Below are 19,243 nucleotides of genomic sequence, written 5' to 3'. Positions count from 1 at the left end.
TGCATTAAATTCCCTAATTTTCCTTTCCGCAACTTTTTCCCACTGCCGCAAACAACTTGAGCACAAGTATTGCGTCTAAAATACAAAGATAACAAATAAAAAATCGGTCGTAGCTTAAACGCTAGACCGAATCTCGAATTATATCTATCAATTTCTTGCTGCGGATTGAAAAATAAATACTGCAGTCAGCGCTCCAACTAATGCAGTAACAGCCAAGGCTACCGTTGGTAAAGGAGTTGTAAGCCCAAAATTCTGAAGAAAAATCAAAGGAGAAATCTGATTGTCAGTATTTTGAAGGCCACCACCGAAAAACAGCATTCTTCAACAACCCAAAGTTAGCTTGTATTACTTTTTTTGAGGATGTCCTTTGTGCCATGCTTCATCGAAAATTTAAAGGATAAACGTGTAGACTAAAAGCATCTTAGAAACTCGATATTCAGTTGGTATAGTATCAGAATACTGAATTAGGTCTCAAATGCTACCTGAGAATCGAGTGTATCGGGCATCAAGCGACAAATTGAACATATGCCAAAAGAAAGCACCTTCACATGTATACTAGTCTCACAGATATTACCATCCTATATCCTTCTTCCCAACATATAAAGGTCACAAAAAAATTCACAGGCACATGCAGATAGGATGAAACTTTAAAGGTTGGTTTCTAGGTTAATGCTGAAGCAGTTTATTAGTGATTAACTGACAAAGAATCAATAAGCGAGGCACTTAGTCACTAGGAATTACTTGAGCTGAGAGGTTAAGTTCCTGAAGATAACTTTGAAATTTAATTACAAATTGCTCTCTTTTCCAGATTGTGCACTTCTCCTATGGCAGCCTTTTCTATAATTAATTGATGTCAAATAAGCAACCATATAAGAAACACACAAGTTCAGGGTACTTTAGTGTTGTTCATGTATTAACAATAATTTAACATAAACGAATTTTGAGGAGAACATCATGTAGTTTTATAATTTGTTAGCAGTTTTTGCACACATTTGAAACTCTTGACTATTTTTATAGACTAATTAAGAGTTTTTTCATGAATCCTTATGATCTCTTTTATACTGCTTTCGATAGTTTAGTAAGTTGAATATCTCCAATCATGAAATTCTGTGTGAGGCAAATAAATTTAAGAAGCTATCAGAGAAATGTGAACTTTTTGTTGAGGAATGTTTAGTCACACCTTCCCATTTCCTTGTTCATTTTCTTATGAAGCATCCTTGACAAGCATAACATGGACCAATTACATGATATTTGACCAAGAATGCATCAGAAAAGAATTTCATAAAATGTAAAGCTTTCCCCTTGAACTAATATGTATCAGAGATCATGAATATATATTGATGTCATTCATCGACCCTCATCCATGCAGAAAAGATGAGAAACGCATATCTCCTAATTGACAATAGATTTGCACATGCGGCACACAAGCATGAAAAGGATTCTAAGAGAAACATCGAGAAGAGGCAGGTGTTCACAATTACAACCATGAGAATACAATGAATCAGAAAAACAACTACCATCAGGATTCCCAGCTCAAGGATGTGAAACTTCATAAATTTGAAACTAGACTAAACCCTGCCTGCGTATGGTAGGTGGATTCCAAGGAAGTCCTGTTGCACTCATTTTTTTTACCATCTAGGTGAAGATTGATGATCACATGGCTGAGGGGTGGATGCATCATCTTGTTAAAGTTAAACTAAAAAAATGCCATTGTAACTTCTGACACAAGAAACATGCATAGCAAGTCTAAATAACGATATGCTGATACATGACAAGTACTCTAAAATCTGAAAATCATGTTTGAACAAACAAGGTGTGGAACCATATGCTTGGAAAAATGAAACAATGAGTGATTCCAAAGAAGAGGCTCCACAAGGAAGATGACTTTTGTACATCTAGCTAGATAAGTGGATGCCACAACACGATTCTGAAGCACGCATGACAAGATATCACTTGAACAAGAGAAGCACGAAAGTGTCATTATATAAGATGGGAAAGAAAAGACAGACCTCCAAGAGTCCCTTCCCTGTAACCACTTCAACTGAAACTGCCGATAAAAATCCCACCATTGCTAAACGCCCCAGCCATATATCTAAGCTGTTGCTTCCCTTTGTACCTTGCTCACATCTGATGGAAAGTGCACAATTTTTTCTTGCGGTTGTATGCTGGCAAGTCTTCCAAACTAAGTGCATCAAGTAGTAAGCTTCCAAATTATCACACCATGATTTTTTTTAAAAAAAAAAAGAAAACACTTGAGTTACGTGTAAACCATACATGACAACAACAATTACCGAAGAATGGTGTAATTGCTAAACAAACGCGAGTACGTAAATGACTAGATATCATGCCAGGTGTAAGCTAATAACGGTTTCAGCATCCAATACAAATAGAAAAAAACGAGAGCATGCAAACGCAAGATATCATGTCCATTGGTCAGTGAATTACACTTCAGTAACAAATACAAGTAAAAAATCATTCACTAACATCCGAGCATATTTCCGCCACACCATCCAAAGAGAATCTGGTCTGCCAACACATTATAACTACTATCACTAGATGAAAGCATAATCCAATTAGCTCTCCAGCTTTCCCCTTCAATGCATCGGTTAACAGGCTGTGATTGCTAAATAAAACAATAATCAAATTGGGTCACGGCCGTCATTCTCTCACACTCTGTGGAACAAGGAACCATGTTCTATTTGAGTATATTAAGAACCACTTTTGGCATTCATCATCAGATTAAGTATATGCATCATAAAAACGAAGGAAGGAAAATTGGGTTCTCAACTTACGAAGTGGGGAGCCCCTAGCAAAGGTAGTGGACATTCCCGATATCTTCCGAGATGAAAGGTGGAGTAGAGTGCCCGAAGGTCTGAGATACGCAGAGCCCCCATCTGTAAAACCTTTGCTTATGAGACTGCAGATGGGTTGAGATGCTTGAGCGTAAGCCATTCTCTCCCTTTCCTTTTCTTCTTCACCTGTCTCGTCCTGCTTTCTTCTTTCTCCTCTTTAGGCCAACCTTGTGAATGGAAGCCTCTCAAATCCTATCCCCCACCAATTCCCTCTCTCTTTCGCCCTCGCTCGCCGCCAAGGGACCAAGGCTCTCTGTTTCCCTCTCGCCCTCTCTCTCGGTCTGTGGGCCTACGGGGAGCGTCGGCCCCTTTGGCCCTTCCGAGTCCATAGGCGCGTGTGGATTGCCTTCGTTGTCGATTAGGTGGCAAGATTTTGGCCTCCGTAAACACCTTTGGCTGTAAAACTATATCCGAACCACAACCCACAACCCAAATCTTTTAGAACGGTGACATCAGTTCATTGAGCGAGATGAAGAATCAATTCTGCTGCAGTTTGAGTGATCTAATTAGGACGATTCTTCTTCAATCTTGGGATATTGATGCAGGAGCGAATTCAGAACAATCATATATCTAATCGAAAAATAGCTAAGAAGCAGAATCCTATGTCCAACATGTTATCAATGGATAATGTTGGCGTTTATTTTTGTTTGGACCTTAACTTGTATCCAGAATCTAAATATGTAAAATTGGATCCAGAAAGATCCAAACCCACTTAGATAGATCAAAAAAACCCACTTGTAAGTTGATGATGTTTCAACTTTCAAATCATAGTCCTTACTCCATTTTTTCTTAGTTCTTTATGTTGTGCTTTTCAGTTTGCGTGCCTTAATTAGAGTCAATTTCTGTAGTCTCCTAGTTTCGTAGTTTCATATACGAAAATCCTAAGTTTAACGTCACCATCACTATGTTTTGGGTCCTAACTTAGAAGAGTCTGTTTTTTTTTAATTTCTGAGAAAACTTACATTGTTCTAACGAGTGTTACAAGAGAAACATTTGTTGGACATTGCAATATTAAAACATTGCAGCATGTCTAAGGCGATCAATTTACCCCTACTATCATGAAACAGCACCAATTTTCCCGTGAGGTTATGTCGTTCTCGCACAATTTTTTCCATCTATGCTTAAATTGGTTAGATGTAGATTTTAACAATATTAAAGGATCAGGTGCCGCTTAGGATTACTTCCAAAAGATAAGGTGTAGTATTATAAGCCATTCTCAAAATTTCCAAGGCTTTGGAAAACACTGTTAGATGTCTTTTTAAGATTTATTCGAATAGAAATGCATTAACAGACTTGATAGAAAGAAAAAAAAAAGACCTCATGAACTATTTCAACTAATTATGAAGCAAGTAGTAATGTTCTTATTTTTAACTAACTAAACTTTGGGTATGATTTTGAAAATTTAGCTATTATTCACTTGTTTTCAACGTTGGTGTGACCCCATTATTTGGATAAAATGAGGACAACTAGTCTTCGTTGATCTCCCTAAATAGAGCATCGGGAGATTTTAATCATTGTTAAGGGGAAATGTCATTAAGATTGAACCTTTTGCTCTTGTATCAAATGCGAGCTTCGTCCTTCTAGGTGGGCACTAGGTTAACAATGGTATATCCTTACTGCTTTGTACTCATTGCACCCAAAGCTTGGGCAGTCTCAGTTTTGAAATTTTTCATGACCATGATGAGAACAATCCGAATTGTTCAGAAGGCTCGTGTCCCTGTCACAGTCCAGTTTAGCTTGATGAAGAGTAAGACCGCTAAAACTCTCTTTTCAGAACACTAACTTTGGTAATCTCTAAGATGTTATGCTCACATGTCATTGGGTACAATTTGTTTGCGATATCATCAAAAGCAAATTGCTACAAGCAATCCTAGAAAATAAAATTTTCTTTGCAGTATTATATTGTTTTAGCGGGGTAAATGAGGATAATACTCAAGGACAAAAGAATGTGAGTTCTAAACGGAAAGGACCAAAAATTTGTTCATTTGACCTGCCTAAATGCCAAAGCTATGTGTTCATGATCAGCTGCGCTTATTGATACACAATAAATATGATCAGCATATAAATCTCCAAGTTTTAAAATTTTATTGAACGCTTGGATTTCAGAGACCTGCTCAATCTCTCTTCTTGATCGAGTCCAACGTCACCATCAAGAAACATGCATTGGTTGGTCCAAAACTTGCACATTGATCTGCATTAGCCAAGTATTCCTTGGCAGCTGAGCCGTCCAAACCACCAAAAGCCTAATTCTTCAATTTTGTCTAAAAAGGCACGGTTAGTTTCATTTTATGCAGAGCACTGAGAGAAGATAAGCCAAGACGTGGTAAAATATTCAACACATGTATTTATAGATATATGGTATTGGTAAAAGATTGAACGCATGTTTTATCGACAGATTTCTCAATGAAGGCAACATTGTTAAATGTCACCATACAAAAAAGTTGAAAAACTGCCCCAAGACAGATAGAGGCTCTCCAACATTGAGTATCAGACATGAGAGCCAATAAGAGCTACAACTTTAGGAAAACAAATTCTTCAATGGCCGTAATTTCTCCAATCTTCTTGAGGGCCTCCCTGGTAGGTTCTTCATCTACCCCAATAGCCATCACAGCTTGCTTTGTTGGTGCAATTCTCCCCACAGTCAAGAAGTTCACGTTAACATTATTTTCTCCCAAGATACTCCCCACCTGACCAATAATACCAGGCTGATCAACTTGCCTGCAAAGTATTAGACTCCCTTCCAAGCTCACATCTACTTTGAATATTCCGACTGTTGTCAGATGAGGAGCCTTGTATCTTATCTTGCCCTCAACTCTAATTTCCCCTGCCTCAGATATGGCACTAGCAAACTTGGACTCCACATTAGCAATCTGCACTTGAATGGACTCCAGAGGTTTCTCAGGTGATCCTTCTAGCATCACTTGTTCCTCAATGATGTCAAGGCCTCTTTGTTCCGCTACATAATCTGCATTTACTAGGTTAACTGACAAATTGGTGACAGGCTCTATCAGCCCTTTTATGACCATTGTACGAAGAAGCCGAGTGTCGAGATCATCAGGAGACCTTGTAGAAGCATAGACTACCTTCACAGATATTGTGCCACTTCCTCCACCCATCAACTGCACTGCCATTTTGCCAAGCTTCTCTGCAAGTGTCAAAAATGGTGCAATCTCCGATAGAACCTGAAATGCACATGGCAACTGTCACATGTTAGCTACAAGATAATTAATGTAATGACTATTAGCTATATATATTGCAATGACGTCGAAGAAAGAGCAAATTATGTGTATTGACAATGTAGTTTAGAGTCGATCATGCAATTTCAGTTTTCATAGGTCATATCTGCATTTGGATGCTTCCATTATGCAGAATTACTGTTGAAAATGACCTCTTAGATAACTATTGAGACGCTCGATTTCAAAGGTTGCATTGCGGTGGCATGTGAAAGACAAACCTCAGGAGGAACCGTGGGAGCATTTACTGTGGTGGAAGAGAGTTCTCCTTTTAATGCCCCAATAACAGCTTCTGCTACTTCAATGGATACTGCTTCCTGAAAATTATATGTTCAAATGACTTTATCCCAAAATAGAAACTTATTGCATAAAAAAATCTATTTTAGCGTCTAAATACCTGAGCATCATCAATGCTTGCTCCCAAATGTGGAGTCACTACTACATTTTCATGCAACACCAGCCTATTACCCATTGGTGGAGGCTCTTCAATGAAGACATCAAGAGCTGCCTAATCCCAGCAACACCAAAGGTTCACATGAATCATTTGTGATTGATTATCAAGCCTAAACAAACAATCATATACCAGCAAATGTGAAAATATCATAAGCAACTTGTTATTGGGAGACTAAAGTTTCCTCGAACCTTCCAATCCAACTCATTGAGATTAGTTGCAAAAGAATTGCAATGGAAAGGACATATGCTAATGAAAAGAGACTGATATATCAATAAGAAGAACCAGCTACATGAATGCACATGCAATGATTATACTGTGAACCCGTTCCACATTTAGAGTACGGTATGTGTAAAGAACAAACCTGTGCAACTATTCCATCATCCAACGCCCTCAGTAAAGCTTCTTCATCAACTACACCTCCGCGGGCAACATTAACAATTCGAATTCCTCTCTTCATTTTTGCAAAGGCCTCATCATTGAGGATTTTTGACGTGACAGGTGTAAGAGGCATATGGAGGGAGAGGAAGTCTGCAGTTGCTATGGCCTCATCAAAGGTTACCAAATCAACACCAATTGCATACGCTCGATCAATAAGCGCGTAAGGGTCATGTGCAATGACATCCATTCCTAGTGCCTTTGCACGCCGAGCAACTTCAGAACCAACCTTTCCAAACCCCAAGACAGCTAGAGTCTTCCCAATTAGTGACACACCAACAAACTTCTCTTTCTGCCATTTTCCTGCTCTTCCCAAAAGCAGCAAGTATACAAGGTTAGGTTGCATGTTAAAGAACCTATAAAATCCAAATTATTGCACCCAGAATTTCAATAATTTTCCATGCTGAAAAGTAAAAGGTACATTGGCGCATGAAATTTTAGTTATCTGTACATTGACAAAGTTATTGAACAACATGCACATAGGGTTTTAAAAAGAAAGCATGCACACACACACCACATACTTAACACCAGCAATATGTATAGCACAATAGTGCAGAATCCCAACCTTCCATGCCTTATACTCTAAGCATTCTCTTTCAAAGTGGCTTCTTTCAGGTTTGGACCTGGGAAAGTGGAACATCCGCTTTGCTTTGCTTTGCTATGTGTGCAGGTAATCACCATATTAGTGCAAGCTTTGAGGGTTGCCAACCCTCAAGAGGATGAAGTAAAGTCAGTGTCCCCAAAAAGAAGAAGTAAAGGGACTTTTCCCAAACAGCGCCTAAAAATTGATTTTCAGTCCCACCACTTGTATTCGGAGATACAATTGGAGCCGAGCTATATACAAGTCAAAAGCAAGCATGATAACACAATTGTAATACAAAAACTTACACCAAATTACTTATTAGCAAGAGAAATATGCCAAACAAGTGAGAAAGAATGACAAGACCAGTTGACTGTCAAAACCATAATCACCGATGTTGTTTATGGGTTTCAAAGGAGAAACGGACAGTTGACTGTCAAACACAAATATCGTATATGGGTTTTAAAGGGCGAGGTACCGCGAAGTTGTTTTTACTCCACAAAATCTCCGCAAATTTCAAATTTTAAATACCCAAGTTAACTCAACATCACCAACCGGAGCAAAATTATAAATGCCAAGGGGGAAAGAGACTGATTTCCTGTTCACCAAGACTAACCGGATTTCAAGGAAGCATTGGCAGCGGCGACATTTCGGGCCATGGCGACAAGAAGCGCGATGGCGTGCTCGGCGGCGGCGACGGTGTTTACGGTCGGCGCATTGACGACAAGACACCCGTGTTCGGTGGCCGCGGCGAGGTCGATATTGTCGATGCCGACGCCGGCCCTCCCCACCACCTTGAGCCGCCCGTTAGCGTACTCAAACACTTCACGACCAACCCTCGTCCCGCTCCGGACGATGAGGGCGTCGCAGAGGGAGATCTTGGTGCAGAGCTCCTCCTGCGTGAGGTCGTAGGAGCAATCTACATTGGCGAATCCTCTCAGGAGATCGAGCGCCGCTTCCCCTACCTTCTCCGTTACCAGAATGGTGGGCTTGGCTGAAACTGCTTTCACAGTAAAGCAACTTCGCCTCCTTCCTCTTCCTCCCTTCTTAGGAGAAATGAAATCATAGGAATGAACCGAAAGAAGATGGGGGTTTGAAGACAGCCGTCTGAGAGAGGAAGGATATAAAAACTGTGAAGGACGAGTCGCCATCTGTTATCTGTTTCCCGAGACAAGTCTTGCTCCTTTAAGCGAATGAGGAGCCATGACATTCTTGGGGTTGGTCTCCTCAACTCTCTGTAATTTTGCCGGCGCTGAGTCTGCCTTTACGTCTCAAATTCTGTGTTAGTTTTAATCTGTAATGCTTCCCATGGTCGGCCAACAAGTTGATATCCGATTGAAGGCAGTCCATGCAATCACCACACATTTCAACGAGAAAAAGACGCCCATTTATTTTTTTAACAAAAATTTCACAAAAGAAATTATGACATTTGAAGTAATAGCAAAAGAGGGGTCTAATTTGAAATTATTTACATTCGACCGCTTCACTTAAGCAAATAGGCGATTAAATAGAAAAATTGGAAACATTAATGGTGGCCTCACATAAGTGCTCAGTACTACTTGTCATCGTCAGAAAATTCTGAAGTAACAAGGAAATGGCATTTAGGGGTTCGAAAACATAGTTAAGATGGTCATAAAAAAATGTCATAAGATGTCATAAAATAAGAATGGTGAAAAGCTCCAAGTTGAAGACCTTAGATCATGTGATGATTTTTGTTTTTTCTTTTCTAAGTCACAAACCTTACCAGTTTGCACTTGGGCTTCCTCAACGCCTTGTCTTCGTGCAGATGCCTAACCCACTGATGCCGAGCCCACTGACTGGTTATTAAAAGATTCCTGTGGGTGTCTTCTCGAGAGGGAGATACCTCGAAGCCCTCTTTCTCCCTGGGTGTCATCTCAAGAGTTTAGCTACATTGCTAAAGGTATGCTGCCAAGCCTCAATACTAAAACAATCACCATCCCCGCCAACCAGGACGCGACAAAAACGCGCGTAGTTTTTCCATTCCATTTACTTTAAACATCCACAAGTTTAAATTCCATGTGGCTTATTTCGTCCACAAGCCATTCGATGCCACCCTGCAGACGTTATCTAAACGCTTTTTGGAAGATAATAATTCCAGAGATGCTCTAGTTAAAAAGCATATTACTAAGACATGAGAGTTCTTTTTTATATTTGAAAGAGATCCTTATCTCATATCACAGTATTCGAAATTACACACAAAAAAAATCATTGAATCATTCTTAAAACTGTTTCTTCACAATACATATTCGAAAACAAGAATCAAAGAAGTGGATCAATCAACAAGAGCACTAGCAGGTTCATCACTGGCTGAATCACATCATGGAGAAACCGTTTCACGGTGTCATGGAAAGGAGCACAAACTATATCGACCGACCAGTCAGTGAATAGTTTTGCCCATTCACCAAAAATACGAAGAAAGAGGCTTCCGTCTTTAGAAGGCAGCCAAGGCGGCAACCTCACGCAACTGAAAGTCTGAAAGAAGAAAAAAAGAAAGCATATAAGCCAAGGAAAAGAAGCAAGAAATATTCGAGGGGTGATGCGTAACTTCAAACCTGATAAGTACCTAATCCGCAAGAAGTAATCAGCATTTAAATGTTGATATGTTCTGATGCACATCGGAGAAATCTGATAGCCTCTGTCTTGGGGATAATGCAGAAAGGGCGACTTCATTAACCTCGGCATTTAAAATTGATTTTCTCTTTTGAGTTTCCGCTCTAGGAGCTGCATTTTCTTTTCCCGTACCAGGACTTTGTGGCTGGGAAATCAGTGCATGGGCTTCTGCAGCAAGTGAAGGGCTATCATCGGTGGCATACAATATCTTCTGAATTGCAGCAACTATCTGAAATGGCGAAAAGGAAAACAATGTAAAAGAAATCTGCCATGAGAAGGAATCTGTAGAAGGCACAGACAAGCGCACAAAACACAAAGAAAGCTACTCAAGATAGAAAGAGGTGTCATCCACGTACCGGCAAATGCTCTATCTCTGGATATTGGCACAGTATCTCTATATCTCTCAACTTAGAAAAGTAGAAGTCCCTCTCCTTTTCCAGGCTGTCAACTGAAAGTTTTAGTTCCGTAATCTGAAGATGTTTCAAGAAAATGGCAAGGTGAGGATGCAGAAACTAGCATGTATTTTCAAAATTATCTTTCTTTCTCCACGAAAATGATCAATTTAAAGGACCTGCTCATCAAAAGCTTGCTGCTGAGCAGGAGTGATGGACTGAGCTGGCATGCCATGTGAAGAAATGTCCTTAACTCCACCCGAACCAGGCCTTCCGGCCTTAACTCCAGCATTTGTTGAGTGTCCATCATTCCTTCGTGCATTGACACTGGCATGTGATTTGGTTGCCCCAGAAGGCTGTTTGTTCGACTGTGAGGATACCCTCTTGCTTACTTCCTTTCCCCCTCTGCAATTATCTCTTCGTTCTAAAGGATTATAGCTGCAAGTAAAGGAGCTATTTTCAAATCCCAAGCATATAAGTGAAAAGATAATATCTGAAAGCTTTCCCAAAGAGAGTGAATGATTTATTTTCATTCTCATGATGCTATAATGTTGAATATGCTTCTAGTTTTATTTTAACGAAGAAAACACCTCATAGGCATAAAGCATTTGCACCTCTTCAAAAGAAAACAGACATAGCAAGAACCTTAACAGCAGGCTTTTCACAGAGTCTACGTCTCAATTTCCCAAAGTTTTCAAATATGTAAAGAATCTAAATCTTTTCACAGCTGGTTTTTAGTTAAACACTGGACAGGGACACAAGAAGAAAAAAGAGAGATCCAGAGTGATGCATAACTATGGATGCGACACGTCCATATGTGCGTAGAAACATACGCATATACTGCTGTAGATCCCATAACACTTGATGGCATGCTAGAACCAGTAAACAGGCCCTCTTGAATGCCATTGAAGCTTTAGTTTAGATGGAATATTTTCTGGTCAGATCCTTGCACAACAATTACATGTATTCATTAAAACAAGATTGTAAATGCATCCTTCAGACCATTAAGTAAGGATCGGTGAAAAGCATCTCACGCCTGTCGATTAGATTTTCACACTTTTCTCGCATGTACAAAACTATAAACAATAATTTGCTAATTTGCTCATTGTCAGGATTATCTTTCTCCGACTTAGTAGTCCCTCACCCAAGGAAATGGCTTCTCCTCATACTCAGGGAAAACCCAATCTTAACCACTAGTAAGTTGCCCACTCGATTTTTCAAGAAATTACCAACTACCATCACAATTAGGATCATTTTCATTGTCTTAGCCGATCATGTTTGGTCTAATCCAAGTTACAACAGTAGATTGTGAGCAGGCACTCTCTGTTGTCTACATTCGTTTGTTTCAAACTGCTCAGAATGAACAGGAACGAAGGCGACCAGTTTGGGATCTGAAGTTTACTATGCAGATGATGGAAGACTCCTATTTAACAAAGAAAAATCTTCAGCTTCATTATGCATATTAGTTATTTTTCTCTCCTCCACGATTAACTTCTTCTAGAATCATAAACGGGCAAACAATAATTTGAAAATTTTCCTAATCTAAAGTTGATGAATTTGAACGGAAGAGTTTGAAAGCGTCTCTACACCGTGCCTTCCACCCATTTTAAAACAACGCTGTTTCCCAATATTACCGTAAGTTCCACCAACGATAGCTTTTTCAAACTGAATCAGAAGAGAGAACCTGTCAATTTAATGGACAATCATTTCTGAAATTGGCGATGTATGAACCTATGCGAGACCTGCCAGCACGCATCATTTTGCTGGAATATGTTCAAATGAAAGTGACAGCAGCATTTAGAAGGATGTTTGTAGCATGTGCCTAGGAATGATCAATTCGAAGTCATCAAAAATGTAAATCTCTAATGTTAATAAAACCAATGCAAATCAGACACCTACCTAACTTATAATTTTAAAACTATAAAACGGATGCTACTCGCCTTAATAATTTGAGAAAAAGAGTAAAGAGGTCCCTTTGTAAGAAAATCAACAAATTGAGGTTTATGTCATAGCTCTGAATCAGTTTTTATAACCATAAACAATAAGAAAAGTTCTCCTCGCAACTATCTCAAGAATAAAAGCAATCTAGAAAAATTTACTTTTGTCTCATGTCCGAGATTTGACAGGGACAAGCAAACCAAATGAAAAGCAGCAAACATGGTAAAATTCAAGAATCGCAGGGACTTACTTTACAACAAAACCACCATTCACAGAATCACAGTATCGCTTCATCCACTGCATGAATTCCAGGTTATCAAGAGGACGACCTTTCACCAATTTGTTCACCTCTACATGCTGAAGCGTTATGAAAAGAAAACAAATGAAAAAAAGTTAATAACGGAACAACCAGATGCATAAGCACTGTTATATTGAGCGTAGAAGCAAAGAAAAGATAAGAAGGACACAAAGAATACCTTATTGATCTTAAGTTTATTAAACACGTCCTGAAGAACCTTATAATTCTGGATCATTTCATACTCGGTCTTCGCATCAAAGTTCACTTTGTGCATCGGCACGATCCCCGGATGGACCGCGTCCATCAACTGGCACTGGATAGCACCCGAAGCCGCCTGGCAACCAAGAAGATTCAAGAATCTAGGTCATCCCAAGAAGACAAAGAAAATGAAGGAAAAGAACACTAAAAAAGACCGGATCAAGGGAAATGCCTCTTCAACTTTTGATATGTTGAGTTGGAGAGTGGAATTGATCCACGCGAGGATCTCAGATCGCCCGACGAAGTACGCGGAATCCATCATCCCGATGCTCGTGGCCGCCATCGCCGAGAAGAATACCAGCGTAAAATTAGGGCAAGAAAATGTGAAAGGAGGAGGAGGAGGAAGAGGAGGAGAAGCCAACGGGAAGATTCTCTGGAAATGAATTTGAAATTGGGGAATGGGCGGAAAGATGGGTTCTTTATACTAGCGGGAGATTCTATTTTCTCAGGGGCACCATCTTTTCCTAAAATGTCGAGAATGTTCCTATTTTCCATTCAGACTAAAGTAGCCCTCAAACGGACGAGGACGGACACCACTGATTTAGTGGTAATAGGGGGGATTATTTGTTAACGTGAGGGATAGAATTGGACATTTTGGTAGACGATTTGTACTTTTTAGTTGGTTTTTTTAATGGGTGGGTTTTTAACGGGACTGTTGTATTCGAAATTTGAATCGAGGAGAGTTAAAGTGGCATCGTGACCTGTCGTTGCATTTAGCAAACAAGGCAGATTGTATTACCTGCCGCTTGTAGTAGAAGGGTGTGGCTCTGGGCGCTTTCTGCAAATGACCAAATATCCAATGTTGAAAAAAAGAAAGAAGGTTTAGCAGTCATATCTAGGAGCTCAGCCAAAGGGAATTTTTTTTTTAAATTTACATGTAAATTTTAAAAAAATTCATTTATCTTATATAAAAAATTTTAAAAATTATATTTTGACTCCTGTTAAAATAATTTTGAGACTATAATTTGGCCCAGATTTTAGCTCCACCCTTGATCATATAGGTTTGTTCACTAAGCATTGGTCAATAGTTGATGCTCATTGTTGTGAATCGGTAAATACCCATTGTTCATCATATGCAGCGCATTTCCTTAGTTTTTTTTTTTTTTTAATTGTACAAGTTTTAAAAAATTGTATTGGTCTTGTACAGTATCAACAATGAGATTCACACTTATGGGGTGTTTGGATGACAACCGAAAACTAGGTTTTGGGAGTTAAAGCCTGATTTTGCCCCAAAAACTCTATTTCAATAATGTTTGGATGACATTCAAACTTTGTTTCATAAAGAGCCTGCTAAACTAAGTTTTTCACTCGTTATCCAAACATCTCAAGCAGTTTTGCAAAACTGGTTTTTTAACCCGGTTTTCAAAAAAATTGCTTTCCACAAAACCAAGTTTCCAGTGTCATCTAAATACTCTCTTAAATGTTTTTCTACTGAAATGGAGATTGGTGAGCTACTTAGACATTTTTTTATGTTCGTCTTGGCTTTCAAGTGGGCAATTATGGATCAAATATGATGGGTGCTCTCTATTGCAGCTCTGGTATGGACTTAAGTGTTTCTAAGTTTCTGTCCAAACTTGGTGCTGACAAAACTTTGTTTACAAGAATTGTATAATAAAGCTATGTTTGCACCACTGCATATGTGAGATCCGCGTTACATTGTGAAAAATACTCGATTTGAGGAGGAAGGGGACGGGAATGGCGGAGGATCAGTTAAAAATTTTGTGATTCTATTCTATGGGAGGCTATCAAACGCAGCAAAAAAGGTAAGAAACTCAAGGGGCGTTTGACTGCATTCGATCTGCTATGATCTAAGATCGTCAAGATTTAAGATCCATGCATTGCCGACAAATGGCTGCAGAATCATGCTGATCTTAAATCCTGACGAACTATCAAGCTAAGATCAAGCATCCCCTCTTGATTGGAGATCACCTTTTGTCAATGCAAAAGTGAAGTGAAGTTTGATATTTTTTGCAATATTCACAGAAGTATACAACGTAAGATGGAAAGATTTTAAAAATTTTAGAGAGTCCAACACCCACTCAAGGGAGATGCCGATGGCTGACATGATCGGTAATGCAGAAAGATGGCCAGCGTACATACATAAAATGGATTCCACCAAGACTCTTCAAGTCATTGAAAAAAATGTTAAACGAAGTATGAACATCTTTAAATCAGTGTTCTAAAGCTAGATCTTATGGTGAACATCTAGGCCAAGTTCGGGGAACTTGGATTAGGAATCCCAACTTGGTTGCAGATGGGTGAATTCTTACTTTTCTAATCGGTCAAATGGAAAATCTGGCCTTTAACTCTCATGAAAGCTGTAGTAAATGCCTTTTGCTACTAGGCCACATCTTCTGTGAAGACTTCACATAAATGAAAGTTAGAACCATAATAGTCCATTTGACAATCATAACACATTACTGTTGTCTCATCAATAGACCAAGAAAAATGGGGCACATTCATAGAACACAGGTATTCTTCTCGGGTATATTCATGAGATAATAACAGCGTGTTCCTGTCGTCAAACAACCCCCCCGAAGTACCTGTTTGACAAAAAGCAGCGCCTTGCCTTTAGTTCTCATGGGCAACTTCTTATTATGAGCTATTTGGAGCTTTCTCCATCCCCAGTATCTCTCGAAGCATCCCTGATCCTCCTCATTTCATGGACAAATTCAACTCAGTTTAGAAGCATGGAGCAGTCGATCGGTCTCCCCATTGTAGGTCAGTTCACTTCTATCGTATTATTTCTCCCTACCTATTGCCTCTTGTTCTTTCGGTCTTCTACGTCCATTGTCGACCCTTTCTTTGATTCAACTCTCCATCCTTTATCTACCTTTCTGGATTAGCACACACATGAAGTAATTATTGAGGCAATCAAACATGGCCATGAAGAAGAAATCCTGGGCTTAACTGGCATTGCAGACCATCCATGGTAGGCAAGGGTGCATGGTCATTAACCAGTAAAAGTAGCTTCTCCGTTGGATGATATCATCAGACGACCAAGTAGAAGGCTACCAGAGAGTCTGTTTTGAGTTTGCAGTTGCAGACAAATCGTGGCTTTGAAAGAAGTATTTACATGGAGGTTGAGGACGGCAGTAAAAGCTTTTTGTAGTTGATTTGTTCTACTTGCCACACCCGCAGCACGTAACCAATTTCATTACACAGCTTGTATGCCAGCCAAGGGTAACACATACATATATACATAGAGAGAGGAAGAGAAAGAGAAATTGGTAAAAACCGGACCCTTTAATTGTCTGTTAAAAAGTTATTTTAAATAAAATATAAACATCCTAATATATTTAAAAACTATTTTGTTATAAAATATGCTTTGAATTAAGTTATATTTTATGAAAGATGTTGAGTTTTTTGTTATCAAAATATTAATGCTATGAGAGCCATTCATTTTTGCTTTTTAAAAAAACTCTATTAAAATCCAAAAAATGATGGATATAATACATAGCACCAATCTATCCTTAAGATCACAAGGTTAGATTTAAAAAACAAAACGCTTTAACTGTCATAGTTAAAGGGTCTGGTTTTAGTCTTTGATCTGGCTTTTGTATAAATATACATATATATATATATATATATATATATATGGAGAAAGAGAGAGTTGTTGAGTATATACCCACGCCTGAACCTGCATATGTGATTTAGATACCATATAAAGATGGAACAGTAGCAGAGCTAGGTGGGCTGGTGTGGTGTGAGTCATTGCCTGTACCAGCCAGTCAGCATTGAGATCTCAATGAAGTTGGACTCAAGTCGAGCCATATGTGATGCTCACTCCAAAACTGGGTTGGCCACTAAAGTGACCCTTAGCCAAAAAGAGTCTTGACTCTGTCACTCTGCCACTGCATCAATAATTATAAACTTTTCTCAACATTTTCCTTTATGTGCCAGCAAGAAGAAAAGTGCTCCTCATCAAGTGTAGCACATCAGTAGTGAGTACAACTCTCAAAAAAAGGTGTAGCAAAAGGCACCAACCTTCCGCTTATAGTTTTTTTTTTTTTTTGGCCCTTTTCTATTATTTCAAAAAAAATCCTTTCTAAGAGACGATTTGGAGAAGCTTCAGTCACTGTTACCAAGTTGTCAGATTTTATACTCTCTAGAAATGCTTGGTAGATGAATGCCAAAAGCTGGCCGATCAGAAAACCTGGAAAGTTGGTGCCCTCTTCATGATTCAAAAGGTTATTGAATCGGTTGAAGCAAAATTTGTTGGGTGAGCTGGGTTTTCCAATGCTCACAAGAAGCCTGAGTCCTCACAACTCTTTATCCCTTAGGGTTTAGGGTTTAGGCATGCTTTGAGGTGTCGGCTCTTGTTGTGCAGTTTAGGGTTTAGGCATGCTTTGAGGTGTCGGCTCTTGTTGTGCACCAGCTTGCAGTTAATAGCCTCCTTTTGCAACCCAGAGGGTTAATACCACAAAAATTCAAAACAGAAACCGACCGTTGCGCCAACTACCTTGAAAATGGTTGAAGCAAGATTTTACTTATCCCTAGTGGCGGAGCCACAACTGCCCATACTAATCTCTTAAAATTTTATTTATTTTTAAATGGGTATCTTTATATATATATATATTTGTCTCACCAGATATGAGTATTTTTAAACAAATGTCTCGCCAGCCACTTTTTTTAGTTCCGCTACTGCTTATCTCTTGAGGAACTAATCGGATTGTTGCGTGCAAAACATGCAGGTCGTGCTTTGGAAGCGTCTATTTATTACCGAGCCATCTTATTGGGAATAATGAGAGCATATCTGAATACTCAAAGTTTTATATCAAAAGCTAGTTTTCAGGAAACTGAGTTTTAGCCAACCATGCTCTCTGGGGTTGTATTGATTGGTTGAAAGGTCTGAAAGAAAATGTTGTTCCGGAGGGGGTCGTGGTCGTATTGATTGGTTGAAAGGTCTGAAAGAAAATGTTGTTTGGGAGGGGATGATAGCGGTTCGTACCGGATTCAAACGATTCTTCCACCGTCCAAGGGAGTATAAGAAGCTCTTAGATGCCGATGATGATCGAACCTTTTCTACTGTGTAATGGCACCACAAGAAGAACTGGAGAGGCCACTAGGGAAGGTGTTCATGACAGAGCAGGTTTGCCCCTTCTGATTCGCTTGTAAAGACTCTCTCAATGGTGCTAAAAGCTGACGCGTCGGCCTCACGTTTGCTGCCTTGTGATAATGAGCCTGTTGTCTTCATCCTTTAAAGCTGTGGCATAATCTGTTTGATTCTCTGTCAAGAAATTATGGATCAAAAAGCTTGGGATCCCGTGAACAGATCTGATTTGGATTGATGTAGCTATTACTAAACTCCACTAACTGGACATTGCTTAATTGATCATGGTCCGAACATAAACATACTGCATAATTAAGGCATATCGTTATATCAATTTTAAAGGTAACGCCTCAATATATCTGCATCATTTGAATGACTGTTATCGGCTTTAGAACCAAGACATATGTATCATGAAAATTATAACGGATACCATGTTTTGTGTTTCTCGCTTTATGAGAATACTTGGCTGAAAAAGCACTGCCATTGATGTTTTTGGGTAGTGGGGGAAGACATGGCTGTCACATCCATGTATATACATACATGCATTCATACACACATATATATTAATAATTGAAAAATGAACTATTCTTATAACCTCCAAATTTTGATAGTAGTAAACTAAAGTATAATTTATATGAAATTAGTGCTTATAAACAAATTAGGAGGTTCACACACACATATATTATTAACAAATTACTGCTTATAAAATTGGAGCATGTGGGACAGAGAGAAAGAACATCTGCAAAAAGTACAGGACAGAAGATGTACCTGTTCGCTGCCTTGGTTCTGTATTTAGTGATAAGGCCACGTTGATCTGGACCCATCTTCAACAAGTAATTGTCCGAACCAATTCTGGATCCAAGGAACTACCAGAATTGTCTAGTCATTTAAAAAGGTTATCTCAGGTTTTGGTTTTAAACTTTTCATCTCAATCAGTCCGACTGTGGACCTTGCTATGGAGATTCGACAAAGCCTAGATCCAGATCCAACCAAACACGGGCCAGTCAGTATTCCTACAAAAAGGACGCTGTTGGTCGCATAATAATCAGTACAGAAGCTCTGGGTTGTACAGAGCCTTTTCTGCTGCACATGAGTGGGGGTTCCAGCTAGCTATCCAGA

General features: G+C 39.2%; 3 protein-coding genes across 5 annotated transcripts; all 3 read right to left on the bottom strand.

Annotated features, from left to right (window-relative positions):
- Nucleotides 1-3,143, bottom strand: LOC116261535 (stress enhanced protein 1, chloroplastic). 2 transcript variants are annotated; one of them, XM_031640339.2, is made up of 3 exons: nucleotides 2,793-3,143; nucleotides 2,010-2,203; nucleotides 1-252 (listed from the first exon to the last, which is right to left on the bottom strand). In XM_031640339.2, the coding sequence occupies exons 1-3, from the start codon at nucleotides 2,950-2,952 to the stop codon at nucleotides 148-150; spliced, it is 459 nt and encodes a 152-aa protein (XP_031496199.1). In that variant the 5' UTR covers nucleotides 2,953-3,143; the 3' UTR covers nucleotides 1-147. The 2 variants fall into 2 exon arrangements, with proteins under 2 accessions (XP_031496199.1, XP_031496200.1); XM_031640340.2 differs by having other exon boundaries at nucleotides 2,010-2,182; nucleotides 2,793-3,135.
- Nucleotides 3,144-5,173: 2,030 nt separating this feature from the next.
- On the bottom strand, nucleotides 5,174-8,862 carry LOC116261586 (D-3-phosphoglycerate dehydrogenase 3, chloroplastic-like). The gene is made up of 5 exons (XM_031640420.2): nucleotides 8,171-8,862; nucleotides 6,901-7,277; nucleotides 6,483-6,593; nucleotides 6,307-6,402; nucleotides 5,174-6,034 (listed from the first exon to the last, which is right to left on the bottom strand). The coding sequence occupies exons 1-5, from the start codon at nucleotides 8,703-8,705 to the stop codon at nucleotides 5,363-5,365; spliced, it is 1,791 nt and encodes a 596-aa protein (XP_031496280.1). The 5' UTR covers nucleotides 8,706-8,862; the 3' UTR covers nucleotides 5,174-5,362.
- Nucleotides 8,863-9,696: 834 nt separating this feature from the next.
- LOC116261025 (microtubule-associated protein RP/EB family member 1C) lies at nucleotides 9,697-13,445 on the bottom strand. Of its 2 annotated transcripts, none has more exons than XM_050079577.1 (7): nucleotides 13,244-13,445; nucleotides 12,992-13,147; nucleotides 12,766-12,872; nucleotides 10,757-11,015; nucleotides 10,542-10,655; nucleotides 10,128-10,414; nucleotides 9,697-10,047 (listed from the first exon to the last, which is right to left on the bottom strand). In XM_050079577.1, exons 1-6 carry the CDS (start codon nucleotides 13,352-13,354, stop codon nucleotides 10,157-10,159), a joined length of 1,005 nt encoding a protein of 334 aa, XP_049935534.1. In that variant the 5' UTR covers nucleotides 13,355-13,445; the 3' UTR covers nucleotides 9,697-10,047; nucleotides 10,128-10,156. The 2 variants fall into 2 exon arrangements, with proteins under 2 accessions (XP_049935534.1, XP_031495455.1); XM_031639595.2 differs by having other exon boundaries at nucleotides 10,139-10,414.
- Between the last annotated feature and the right edge of the window lie 5,798 nt (nucleotides 13,446-19,243).

This window comes from Nymphaea colorata, chromosome 9, assembly GCF_008831285.2.
Source record: "Nymphaea colorata isolate Beijing-Zhang1983 chromosome 9, ASM883128v2, whole genome shotgun sequence".
In the NCBI taxonomy this organism is placed as follows: domain Eukaryota; kingdom Viridiplantae; phylum Streptophyta; class Magnoliopsida; order Nymphaeales; family Nymphaeaceae; genus Nymphaea; species Nymphaea colorata.
Note: the sequence above shows the minus strand (reverse complement) of the source record. Positions and strands in the feature narration are given on the sequence as shown.

Coding starts and splice junctions, on each gene's coding strand:
- LOC116261025 (XM_050079577.1), bottom strand. CDS start 13,354: ATGGCGGCCACGAGCATCGGGATGATGGATTCCGCGTACTTCGTCGGG. Junction 13,148..13,243: donor ACATATCAAAAGTTGAAGAG/GCATTTCCCTTG, acceptor CTTGGTTGCCAG/GCGGCTTCGGGTGCTATCCA. Junction 10,415..10,541: donor CAGAGATAGAGCATTTGCCG/GTACGTGGATGA, acceptor TCGCCATTTCAG/ATAGTTGCTGCAATTCAGAA.
- LOC116261535 (XM_031640339.2), bottom strand. CDS start 2,952: ATGGCTTACGCTCAAGCATCTCAACCCATCTGCAGTCTCATAAGCAAA. Junction 2,204..2,792: donor TGCTAGGGGCTCCCCACTTC/GTAAGTTGAGAA, acceptor ATAATTTGGAAG/CTTACTACTTGATGCACTTA. Junction 253..2,009: donor CAGGGAAGGGACTCTTGGAG/GTCTGTCTTTTC, acceptor ATTTTTCTTCAG/AATTTTGGGCTTACAACTCC.
- LOC116261586 (XM_031640420.2), bottom strand. CDS start 8,705: ATGGCGACTCGTCCTTCACAGTTTTTATATCCTTCCTCTCTCAGACGG. Junction 6,403..6,482: donor CAAGCATTGATGATGCTCAG/GTATTTAGACGC, acceptor TATAATTTTCAG/GAAGCAGTATCCATTGAAGT. Junction 6,035..6,306: donor CTCCCACGGTTCCTCCTGAG/GTTTGTCTTTCA, acceptor TGTGCATTTCAG/GTTCTATCGGAGATTGCACC.